The sequence below is a fragment of the Myxine glutinosa genome, chromosome 6 (genome assembly GCF_964187855.1).
Source record: "Myxine glutinosa chromosome 6, kmMyxGlut1.1, whole genome shotgun sequence".
Taxonomy (NCBI): Eukaryota; Metazoa; Chordata; class Myxini; order Myxiniformes; family Myxinidae; genus Myxine; species Myxine glutinosa.
In genome coordinates, this window is record NC_136266.1 from 170,241,269 (window position 1) to 170,254,289 (window position 13,021).

At 40.1% G+C, this 13,021-nt stretch overlaps 1 protein-coding gene across 1 annotated transcript in view; it reads right to left on the reverse strand.

The window, feature by feature from the left end:
- The window catches only part of MYRIP (myosin VIIA and Rab interacting protein), a 257,140-nt gene that overhangs the window by 172,779 nt on the left and 71,340 nt on the right, over positions 1–13,021 (reverse strand). The window contains exon 2 of the mRNA XM_068100415.2: positions 9,916–10,137. Within this exon, the coding sequence (XP_067956516.2) occupies positions 9,916–10,137 (222 nt within the window). The remainder of the gene's footprint in view (positions 1–9,915; positions 10,138–13,021) is intronic.

The window sequence follows — 13,021 nt, forward strand, 5'->3', positions numbered from 1 at the left end:
ATTCTGAAGTGTAATTATAATGGGTAATTCTAAAGGGTAATTCTAAAGGGTAATTCTAAAGAGTAATTCTAAAGGGTAATTCTAAAGGGTAATTCCAAAGGGTAATTCTTAAGGGTAATTCTAAAGGGTAATTCTAAAGGGTAATTCTAAAGAGTAATTCTGAAGTATAATTCTTAAGGGTAATTCTAAAGGGTAATTCTAAAGGGTAATTCTAAAGGGTAATTCCAAAGGGTAATTCTGAAGTATAATTCTTAAGGGTAATTCCAAAGGGTAATTCTTAAGGGTAATTCTAAAGGGTAATTCTAAAGGGTAATTCTAAAGAGTAATTCTAAAGGGTAATTCTAAAGGGTAATTCCAAAGGGTAATTCTTAAGGGTAATTCTAAAGAGTAATTCTAAAGGGTAATTCTAAAGGGTAATTCTAAAGGGTAATTCTAAAGAGTAATTCTAAAGGGTAATTCTAAAGAGTAATTCCAAAGGGTAATTCTTAAGGGTAATTCTAAAGGGTAATTCTAAAGAGTAATTCTAAAGGGTAATTCTAAAGAGTAATTCTAAAGGGTAATTCTAAAGGGTAATTCCAAAGGGTAATTCTTAAGGGTAATTCTAAAGAGTAATTCTAAAGGGTAATTCTAAAGGGTAATTCTAAAGGGTAATTCTAAAGAGTAATTCTAAAGGGTGATTCTAAAGGGTAATTCTAAAGGGTAATTCTAAAGAGTAATTCTAAAGGGTAATTCTTAAGGGTAATTCTGAAGGATAATTCTAAAGGGTAATTCTAAAGGGTAATTCTAAAGGGTAATTCTAAAGAGTAATTCTAAAGAGTAATTCTAAAGGGTAATTCTTAAGGGTAATTCTGAAGGATAATTCTAAAGGGTAATTCTAAAGGGTGATTCTGAAGGATAATTCTAAAGGGTAATTCTGAAGGATAATTCTTAAGGGTAATTCTAAAGGGTAATTCTAAAGGGTGATTCTGAAGGATAATTCTGAAGGATAATTCTAAAGGGTAATTCTAAAGAGTAATTCTAAAGGGTAATTCTAAAGGGTAATTCCAAAGGGTAATTCTAAAGAGTAATTCTAAAGGGTGATTCTAAAGGGTAATTCTAAAGGGTAATTCTAAAGGGTAATTCTAAAGAGTAATTCTAAAGGGTGATTCTAAAGGGTGATTCTAAAGGGTAATTCTAAAGGGTAATTCTAAAGGATAATTCTAAAGGGTAATTCTAAAGAGTAATTCTAAAGGGTGATTCTAAAGGGTGATTCTAAAGGGTGATTCTAAAGGGTAATTCTAAAGAGTAATTCTAAAGGGTGATTCTAAAGGGTAATTCTAAAGAGTAATTCTAAAGAGTAATTCTAAAGGGTGATTCTAAAGGGTGATTCTAAAGGGTGATTCTAAAGGGTAATTCTAAAGGGTAATTCTAAAGAGTAATTCTAAAGGGTGATTCTAAAGAGTAATTCTAAAGAGTAATTCTAAAGGGTAATTCTAAAGGGTAATTCTAAAGAGTAATTCTTAAGGGTAATTCTAAAGGGTAATTCTAATGGGTAATTCTAAAGAGTAATTCTAAAGGGTAATTCTAATGGGTAATTCTAAAGGGTAATTCTAAAGAGTAATTCTAAAGAGTAATTCTAAAGGGTAATTCTAAAGAGTAATTCTAAAGGGTAATTCTAAAGGGTAATTCTAAAGGGTAATTCTAAAGAGTAATTCTTAAGGGTAATTCTAAAGGGTAATTCTAATGGGTAATTCTAAAGAGTAATTCTAAAGAGTAATTCTAAAGAGTAATTCTAAAGGGTAATTCTAAAGAGTAATTCTAAAGAGTAATTCTAAAGGGTAATTCTAATGGGTAATTCCAAAGGGTAATTCGAAAGGGTAATTCTAAAGGGTAATTCTAAAGAGTAATTCTAAAGAGTGATTCTAAAGGGTAATTCTAAAGAGTAATTCTAAAGGGTAATTCTAAAGGGTAATTCTAAAGAGTAATTCTAAAGGGTAATTCCAAAGGGTAATTCGAAAGGGTAATTCTAAAGAGTAATTCTAAAGGGTGATTCTGAAGGATAATTCTAAAGGGTAATTCTAAAGAGTAATTCTAAAGGGTAATTCTAAAGGGTAATTCTAAAGAGTAATTCTAAAGAGTAATTCTAAAGGGTAATTCTAAAGGGTAATTCTAAAGGGTAATTCTAAAGAGTAATTCTAAAGAGTAATTCTAAAGAGTAATTCTAAAGAGTAATTCTAAAGGGTAATTCTAAAGGGTAATTCTAAAGAGTAATTCTAAAGAGTAATTCTAAAGGGTAATTCTAAAGGGTAATTCTAAAGAGTAATTATAAAGGGTAATTCTAAAGGATAATTCTAAAGGGTAATTCTAAAGAGTAATTCTAAAGAGTAATTCTAAAGGGTAATTCTAAAGGGTAATTCTAAATAGTAATTCTAAAGGGTAATTCCAAAGGGTAATTCGAAAGGGTAATTCTAAAGGGTAATTCTAAAGGGTGATTCTGAAGGGTAATTCAAAAGAGTAATTCTAAAGGGTAATTCCAAAGGGTAATTCCAAAGGGTAATTCTAAAGGGTAATTCTAAAGGGTAATTCTAAAGAGTAATTCTAAAGAGTAATTCTAAAGGGTAATTCTAAAGGGTAATTCAAAAGAGTAATTCTAAAGGGTAATTCCAAAGGGTAATTCCAAAGGGTAATTCTAAAGGGTAATTCTTAAGGGTAATTCTAAAGGATAATTCTAAAGGGTAATTCTAAAGAGTAATTCTAAAGAGTAATTCTAAAGGGTAATTCTAAAGGGTAATTCTAAAGAGTAATTCTAAAGGGTAATTCCAAAGGGTAATTCGAAAGGGTAATTCTAAAGGGTAATTCTAAAGGGTGATTCTGAAGGATAATTCTAAAGAGTAATTCTAAAGAGTAATTCTAAAGGGTAATTCTAAAGGATAATTCTAAAGGATAATTCTAAAGGGTAATTCTAAAGAGTAATTCTAAAGGGTAATTCCAAAGGGTAATTCTAAAGGGTAATTCCAAAGGGTAATTCTAAAGAGTAATTCTAAAGGGTAATTCTAAAGAGTAATTCTAAAGAGTAATTCTAAAGGGTAATTCTAAAGGGTAATTCTAAAGAGTAATTCTAAAGAGTAATTCTAAAGGGTAATTCTAAAGAGTAATTCTAAAGGGTAATTCCAAAGGGTAATTCTAAAGGGTAATTCTAAAGAGTAATTCTAAAGAGTAATTCTAAAGGGTAATTCTAAAGGGTAATTCTAAAGAGTAATTCTAAAGGGTAATTCTAAAGAGTAATTCTAAAGGGTAATTCTAAAGAGTAATTCTAAAGGGTAATTCTAAAGGGTAATTCTAAAGGGTAATTCCAAAGAGTAATTCTAAAGGGTAATTCCAAAGAGTAATTCCAAAGGGTAATTCTAAAGGGTAATTCTAAAGAGTAATTCTAAAGGGTAATTCTAAAGGGTAATTCTAAAGGGTAATTCTAAAGGGTAATTCTAAAGGATAATTCTAAAGAGTAATTCTAAAGAGTAATTCTAAAGGGTAATTCCAAAGGGTAATTCCAAAGGGTAATTCTAAAGGGTAATTCTAAAGAGTAATTCTAAAGGGTAATTCTAAAGAGTAATTCTAAAGAGTAATTCTAAAGGGTAATTCTAAAGGGTAATTCTAAAGAGTAATTCTAAAGAGTAATTCTAAAGGGTAATTCTAAAGAGTAATTCTAAAGGGTAATTCCAAAGGGTAATTCTAAAGGGTAATTCTAAAGAGTAATTCTAAAGAGTAATTCTAAAGGGTAATTCTAAAGGGTAATTCTAAAGAGTAATTCTAAAGGGTAATTCTAAAGGGTAATTCTAAAGAGTAATTCTAAAGGGTAATTCTAAAGGGTAATTCTAAAGGGTAATTCTAAAGGGTAATTCCAAAGGGTAATTCTTAAGGGTAATTCTAAAGGGTAATTCTAAAGAGTAATTCTAAAGGGTAATTCTAAAGGGTAATTCTAAAGAGTAATTCTAAAGAGTAATTCTAAAGGGTAATTCTTAAGGGTAATTCTGAAGGATAATTCTAAAGGGTAATTCTAAAGGGTGATTCTGAAGGATAATTCTTAAGGGTAATTCCAAAGGGTAATTCTAAAGAGTAATTCCAAAGAGTAATTCTAAAGGGTAATTCTAAAGGGTAATTCTAAAGAGTAATTCTAAAGAGTAATTCTAAAGAGTAATTCCAAAGAGTAATTCTAAAGGGAAATTCTAAAGAGTAATTCTAAAGGGTAATTCTAAAGGGTAATTCCTAAGGGTAATTCTAAAGGGTAATTCTAAAGAGTAATTCTAAAGCGTAATTCGAAAGGGTAATTCCTAAGGGTAATTCTAAAGGGTAATTCTAAAGAGTAATTCTAAAGCGTAATTCGAAAGGGTAATTCTAAAGGATAATTCTAAAGGGTAATTCCAAAGGGTAATTCTAATGGGTAATTCGAAAGGGTAATTCTAAAGGGTAATTCTAAAGAGTAATTCTAAAGAGTAATTCTAAAGAGTAATTCCAAAGGGTAATTCTAATGGGTAATTATAAAGGGTAATTCTTAAGGGTAATTCTAAAGGGTAATTCTAAAGAGTAATTCTAAAGGGTAATTCTAAAGGGTAATTCTAAAGAGTAATTCTAAAGAGTAATTCTAAAGAGTAATTCCAAAGAGTAATTCTAAAGGGAAATTCTAAAGAGTAATTCTAAAGGGTAATTCTAAAGGGCAATTCCAAAGGGTAATTCGAAAGGGTAATTCTAAAGAGTAATTCTAAAGCGTAATTCGAAAGGGTAATTCTAAAGGATAATTCTAAAGGGTAATTCCAAAGGGTAATTCTAATGGGTAATTATAAAGGGTAATTCTAATGGGTAATTATAAAGGGTAATTCTAAAGGGTAATTCTAAAGGGTAATTCTAAAGGGTAATTCTAAAGGGTAATTCTAAAGGGTAATTCTAAAGGGTAATTCTAAAGGGTAATTCTAAAGGGTAATTCCAAAGGGTAATTCTGAAAGATAATTCTAATGGATAATTATAAAGGGTAATTCTAATGGGTAATTCTAAAGGGTAATTCTAATGGGTAATTATAAAGGGTAATTCTAATGGGTAATTATAAAGGGTAATTCTAAAGGGTAATTCTAAAGGGTAATTCTAAAGGGTAATTCTAAAGGGTAATTCTAAAGGGTAATTCTTAAGGGTAATTCTAAAGGGTAATTCTAAAGGGTAATTCTTAAGGGTAATTCTAAAGGATAATTCTAAAGAGTAATTCTAAAGGGTAATTCTAAAGGGTAATTCTAAAGAGTAATTCTAAAGGGTAATTCCAAAGGGTAATTCTCATGGGTAATTATAATGGGTAATTCTAAAGGGTAATTCTGAAGGATAATTCTTAAGGGTAATTCTAAAGGGTAATTCTAAAGAGTAATTCTAAAGGGTAATTCCAAAGGGTAATTCTAAAGAGTAATTCTAAAGGGTAATTCTAAAGAGTAATTCTAAAGAGTAATTCTAAAGGGTAATTCTAAAGAGTAATTCTAAAGGGTAATTCTAAAGAGTAATTCTAAAGGGTAATTCTTAAGGGTAATTCTAAAGGGTAATTATAATGGGTAATTCTAAAGGGTAATTCTAATGGGTAATTCTAAATGGTAATTCTAAAGGGTAATTATAATGGGTAATTATAATGGGCAATTCTAAAGGGTAATTATAATGGGTAATTCTAAAGGGTAATTCTAAATGGGTAATTATAATGGGTAATTCTGAAGGATAATTCTAAAGGGTAATTCTAAAGGGTAATTCTAAATGGGTAATTATAATGGGTGATTCTAAAGGGTAATTCTAAAGGGTAATTTTAAAGGGTAATTCTAAAGGGTAATTATAATGGGTAATTCTAAAGGGTAATTCTAAAGGGTAATTCTAAAGGGTAATTCTAAAGGGTAATTCTAAATGGGTAATTCTAAATGGGTAATTATAATGGGTAATTCTGAAGGATTTTTTTTTTTTTTTTTTTTTTTTTTTTTTTTTTTGTATACAAGGTCGAGGCTCGTGAAAGAGCGAACATTAATCACACAGAAAGACAAACCGACACATAAAACATATAACATAGGGAGCGGTAGACAAGATGGGGAGAGAGGGGGAAGGACACAAACACAACATTTGAGAGCAGGGACCGAGAGACATGGAGACATCGAGAGATCTGAGAGAGGGCGAGGGCTTTGGGGGGGGGGGGGGGCGTGGGAAGGGGGCGGTGGGAGAGGTATAAAACATATGGACACTGCCAGGACTTCCAGGAAAGAAGTTGGAATTCCAAACAAGGTGGATCTGGGGTGAATTAGCGGGGGTAGAAAAGATCAAGGTTTTGGATGGGGGAAGATAAGAGATGGTGGTGAACAGCTGTTTTAAAGACCTGGAGGGAGGAGTGGGATTGAAGGGAGTGAGGGAGTTTGTTCCAGAGGCGGGAGAAAAGAGGAATGAAAGAGTGAAGGTGAGCAGAGAGCCGAGATTTCGGCAGTTTAACCATCAGAGGGTTGCTGGCAGATCTTGTGCGACCTGTAGGAATATTTGGGGGACAGAGCACAGAGAGAGCTGGGGGTGCAAGGCCGGAGAGGAGTCGGTAGAAGACAGAAAGACCACCTACCTGCCTGCGGTGAGTGAGTGAAAGGCCCTCAGAGATAGCTTCATCGCGGGAGATTCCAATAATTCTGAAAGCTTTGGTTTCAACAGCGTGAAGCCGAGCTAGGTGTGAGGCAGGAGCACCGGCCCATAGGGGAGAACAGTATTCCATTGAGCTGCGGATGAAAGCCTTGTATGTGGTGAGGAGCTCAGGTGTGCCGAGGAAGGACTTCGCACGACGGAGGATGCCCAGTCGGCGACTGGCTTTGGAGGCCAGCTTGGAAATGTGGTTTTCCCAAGAAAGATCATGGCAGATAGTGAGACCCAAAATCTTGAGCGACAGAACTTCTTGGAGAGGATTGTTGAGAAAGTAGATGGGAGGGTTGTCCAGTCGATCTTTTCGGAGAGACATAGTAAGAGTGTGAGATTTGTCAGGATTGAAAGACATGTTCCACTTGTTTGACCAGTCTGTGATTTTGTCCAGGTCTTCAGAGAGTGAGGAGGCAGCAGACTGCCGATCTGAGGGAAGAGGAATGGAGCGGCAGAGAGTGGAGTCATCAGCAAAGAGATAGAGAGGATTTTCGAGAGAGTCAGAGAGATCATTGATGAAGACCAGAAAAAGCACGGGGCCCAGAACACTGCCTTGGGGAACTCCAGCCTGAACAGGAAGAGGAGATGAGAGAAACCCATTCAGGGCCACACGTTGACGACGACTAGAGAGGAAGTCCGCCAGCCATGCGTGGAGATTTCCATGGATACCAAAGGAGGAGAGTTTGGTGAGCAGAGCGGGGTGCCAGACCGTGTCGAAGGCACATGATATGTCGAGGGAGACAGCTCTAATTTCCTGTTTGGCATTGAGGACCTCCATCCATTGTTGAGACAGCAGAAGCAGCATGTCCAGAGTAGAGTGACCTGGTCTGAAACCAAATTGATGATCAGAGATCAAGCCATTGGAGAAGAGGAAAGATTTCATATCCGAAGCAATGATGGATTCCATGACTTTGCTGATAATTGGGAGAAGGCTGATTGGTCTGTAGTTGCTAGGATCTGTTTTTGCACCTTTTTTGTGCAAAGCGGTGATGTTGGCTGATTTCCAAGCAGATGGCAGTTGACCTTGAGCAAAAGAGAGGGTGAAGAGAACAGAGAGAGGGTGAGATAGAGCAGCAGAGCAGGATTTTAGGACCCGTGGGCTGATGCCGTCGGGTCCAGTTGCAGAATCAGAGTCGAGGGTTGACAGAAGCTTTTCCACCTTCTGTCTGGATAATTCTAATGGGTAATTCTAAATGGGTAATTATAATGGGTAATTCTAAAGGGTAATTCTAAATGGGTAATTCTAAATGGGTAATTCTAAATGGGTAATTAATTCTAAAGGGTAATTTTAATGGGTAATTTTAATGGGTAATTTTAATGGGTAATGTTAATGGGTAATTTTAATGGGTAATTATAATGGGTAATTATAATGGGTAATTATAATGGGTAATTATAATGGGTAATTCTAAAGGGTAATTCTAAAGGGTAATTCTAAAGGGTAATTCTAAAGGGTAATTCTAAAGGGTAATTCTAAAGGGTAATTCTGAAGGATAATTCTAATGGATAATTATAAAGGGTAATTCTAATGGGTAATTCTAAAGGGTAATTCTAATGGGTAATTATAAAGGGTAATTCTAATGGGTAATTATAATGGGTAATTCTAAAGGATAATTATAATGGGTAATTCTGAAGGGTAATTTTGAAGTGTTCTGAATGGTAATTCTAATGAGTTGTGAAGTGTGATTCTGAAGCCTCAGTCACACTGGATCGTACATTTTCTGGATCGTGCGATTGGTAGCAATTTGGCCGAGGTACGACCAATCGGCAATGTTTGCTACGATCTGCATTTGCGAGTTGTTAGGGTTAGTTGTTAGGGTAATTGTATGTTAGGCATACAGCGATTGCTCTTAAGACTGGTGGTAGGTCATCATATGATTGGTGGTACGCGTGGTCATGCGATCACCAACGATTGGAGAAGATCGATCGCAAGATCGTGCGACTAGTGGTGGCGATCAGCGACCGATCGCACGATCAATCGTGGCGCTCGCACGATCGATCGCAGCCAATCACAGCCAGTTGCAGCCAGTCATGAGATGGGTCGCTCGATCAGATCTAAAGGCTCGCGATCGTGCGCCAGCATCAGTAGTCACCTCCCTCTCAAGAACACTTAGTCGAACTTTTCAACTGAAACTATAATTCACTATGCCTCCCAAGAAGGGAAAGGGCCGTGGGAAGAGTACCCAGCCAGAGCCAGATCCAGAATCTGATGTCGGGGAGATTTTGGCTGAGATTCAACCGGTACCGGCCACTCAGGATGACCCCGCCGGGGACACGCCAACCGAACAACAGGATGCAGGTGACGACTTAGCAGAGGATGAAACAGCGGCCAAGAGGAACAGGATGCCAGAGCTGGAGCCAGCAGAAGAGCAGGCTCTCTGCGAATGGTTCTCTGACCACCCCCTGTTTTACGACATGAGCGACGTCAGTTTCAAGTGCAACGACGTCGTGCAACCAGTCGGGACAGGTCGTGACTGGTCGCACTACCGATCGTGAGGTCGTACGACAGGTGGCACCACCAATCGTCAGGTGGCAGGACCAGTAGTACGACCAATCGTGTGACTACTTGACCCGCGATCATGCACCACTGGTGGTGCGTCCATGCGCGACTGGTTGTACGACCATGTAAGACCTGTCTGCGACCTCTTACGATTTGGAATCGCAGGTCAGAAGTTTTGAACATGACCATCGACCTTGCTGCGACTGATTTTGCTCTGGCGATGACCCACGACCTCTGCGACCAGTCACGCGTTCTTTCTACGATTTGCCCGCGATTCCAACATTTTTCGGTCGTAGCTAGGTCGTAAACTTGTCGCAGGCCCGGTGTGACTGGGGCCTAAAGGGGTTCATTTGTTTATCGGCTTTGCCTATTTCATATTAAAAATGCCAAACTGAACCATTTCCTTTAGACTCGGGTGCAATTTATATTTGTACTTTACAGACGGGCCATACTTTGAGACTGGCCCGTCACCGTTTATCATTCCGTATTACATAAATACAAAAACTGTTTATTACCTGATAGGTTCTCTGTCGTTTGATACCCTTTGCCATTGGTTACAAATAATAATAGTGTACGACTTTCCAGAATAAAATTACCTTTTTCATATCGATCAAGGAACATCAACTATATTTTTTGCACGTGCGATTGTATAAAAACTTATCACAGTTTTATTTGTCTCTGCTAATGTGGAATTAATAAAGACTACCCACTTAGTGACTCTCATGCTAATCAGATATCTTGATGGGCCGGTGTCATACACTTACCAGGTCTCAGCACATGCGAGACAGTGCCAGCCCTGCTCCTGATGGCTGTACAAAGCACAGCACTTGCACACCTTGTTGTGACAATCGAGGCAAGTCTCTGGTGAATTTCGCAGTGGTTCAAAAGGGAGGCAGCAGTGGATACAGTGTTGTTGATCGAGGGGATCTGGTTTTGCAAGTTGGATGCTGTGGCTCTCTTTTTCATTCAGACGAAGTTTCAGGTCACTGAAAAAGAAGAAGTGGTTTCTATTAGCACCGTTATCATTTGCTCTGTTTGACAAGCAAAATACACCAGAAGCTGTTCCTCACCAAGAATTGGACATGCATTCCAAAAGTTTTATCCTGGGACCGACCAAAAATAATTTGGCTACTTCTTGTTATTACTTAATGGTACCTTGGAACAAGAAAAAACAACAAATTAATTTATTTCTCAATGTCTTTTCCCAAACTGCTTCTTCTTCTGCCCGTCAATGGCGGAGGTTATGTTTTCATCCGTTTCTGTTTAATTGCAGGATATCTCAAAAGCTTTTGGGTGGATTCGGATAAAATTTGGTGCGCAGCTTGGGTGTGTAACAAGGACGAATTGATTAGATTTTGGGGGGGGAAAACCTGAATCCGGATATTCGAATTTTTAAAAGTTATTCTTCACCATTGAGAGATAGAGCTAAAACCGATGTCTCAAATAGCAGGATATCTCAAAAAGTTATGGAAAGATTCGGAGGAAACTTGGTGGACATGTTGTGTGACAAGGACAAACTAGATGGTATTCATAGAATACTTACATCATTATTATTCATTATTATAATTTATATACATAATTATTGTTGTAAAAACAAGATCTACAACATTCTCCCAATAGTAGGTTTAATTCAGTTTCGATCTCTAGCAACACCTGTAAGAAATCAACAAGCATTGTTTCAGTATACCGTAATCATAGAAGTAACAATGGATTAGCAATTAGTGTAAGCAAGCCGGGAACATCTAGCAATACGCACCATTCGAGTATGCACTACCACACAGAATAAATGTCACAGGAATGTGTCGGAGCGATGTCTGTCCGAGTTCTTATGGAAGTCTCTCAGTGGTCGAAGACAGCATAGCACCTGGGTTCAACTTAGACACAATTTCATTACAATTATTATTATATATATTGTAGGAGTTGCGGACAACGAGAGCGCGAGACACTTCTTGGCTTGTTCAAAGCTTCTTTATTTCAACAGAACTAACTCACGACCGGAACTCATGCATCTTTTATAACACAAATCACTCAAAGGGGGCGTGGCTCCAACAACCGAGCGCACGCCACGCCCATACCATCAATAGCCCCACTGGTCCCGTGCCTGTGGATTATGTCTCAATGGGGTAACCCCCACATGCGCCCCACCAGAATTCACTCGCACGGGCAATGTCAGTTTTCGGGGGGCCTTCACCAACCGGCCGAAACGACCCCTGATGACCCGAGCAGGGACTGTTAGCGGCTTGGCAGTAGGCGGGCCAACCGGGGATTTACCCAATGGGGGACGGCCCCGCCGTGGGGGTTGAGCCAACCGAGGGGGCTGGTCTAGGTCCAAGTGAGCCGGCTTGAGGCGGTCCACCGAAAGATGGTCCGGTTTGCCGCCGATGTCGACCACGAAGGACTCGTCCCCGGCCTCCAGAACGCGGAAAGGCCCATCGTAAGGCGGCCGAAGCGGCCCCCGGTGTGCGTCATGGCGAACAAAGACGCACTCCGCTGTACGTAGATCCGGCGGGACGTGGGCCTAAGGCAAACCATGTTGAGATGTCGGCACTGGTGCAAACATCTTGGCATTCTCTCGGAGAACCGACCGCTGACGGGCAGCGGACCAGGGGCTTGTGGCGTCAGAGATGAACTCCCCGGGAACCCGCAGTGGCTGGCCATAGACGAGCTCCGCGGATGAGGACTGGAGGTCTTCCTGAGGGGCTGTCCTGATGCCCAACATGACCCACGGGAGTCCGTCGGCCCAACTGTCATCCCGGAGGCTGGCCCTGAGAGCAGCTTTCATAGAGCGATGGAACCTCTCACACAATCCATTAGCCTGGGGATGATATTAAGTGGTGCGATGGAGCTTTACCCCCAACCCCTGGGCGACAGCACCCCAGAGCTCTGAAGTGAACTGGGGCCCCCTGTCTGAAGAGATGTCTGAGGGGGCGCCAAAACGGGCAACCCAAGTGCCGATGAATGCCCAGGCCACATCGGCGGATGTTGTTGATGTGAGCGGGAGGGCCTCTGGCCACCTGGTGGTCCTATCGACCATCGTGAGGAGGTGGGTGAATCCCCGCGGGGGGGGGGGGGGGGGGGGAGGGGCCCTACCAGGTCCATGTTAACATGGTCAAACCGTCGCTCAGGCACTGTGAATGGCGCTAATGGGGCCTGGGTATGGCGATGCACCTTCGAGCGTTGGCACTCGACGCAGGTGTTGGCCAAGTCACGCACATCCTTCCTGAGCCCGTGCCAAAAGAACTTCGCCGCCACCAACTTTTGCGACGCCTTCCTGCCCGGGTGAGAAAGACTGTGAATGGCATTGAACACCAGCAGTCTCCAGCTGGTGGGCACAACGGGGCGAAGCTGTCCCAAAGATACGTCGCACAGTAGTGTGGTGCCCGTGTCCTTGAACGGCACATCAGACAGTCGAAGCCCCGTGACCGCCGCCCTGCAGGCCTGGACATCCGGGTCGGAGATCTGATCGGCCGCCATGCGGGCGTAGTCGATGCCAAGGTGAACCGCGCCAGCTGTGGGCCGGGAGAGACAATCGGCGACCGTATTATCCTTCCCAGCAACATGTTGGATGTCCGTCGTGAACTCTGAAATGAAGGAGAGCTGGCGTTGTTGACGGGCAGACCATGGCTCCGAGACCTTGGCCATGGCAAAAACCAGGGGCTTGTGGTCCACAAACGCCATGAACGGTCGCGCTTCCAACAGGTAACGGAAGTGTCGGACAGCTAGGTAGAGGCCTAAGAGCTCACGATCGAAAGTAATGTACTTTCGTTCGTTAGGGCGGAGCTGCCGGCTAAAAAAAGCAAGCGGCTGCCAGGCCCCGTTGACCCACTGCTCGTGCACAGCGCCAGCCGCGTAGTCCGAAGCGTCCGTGGT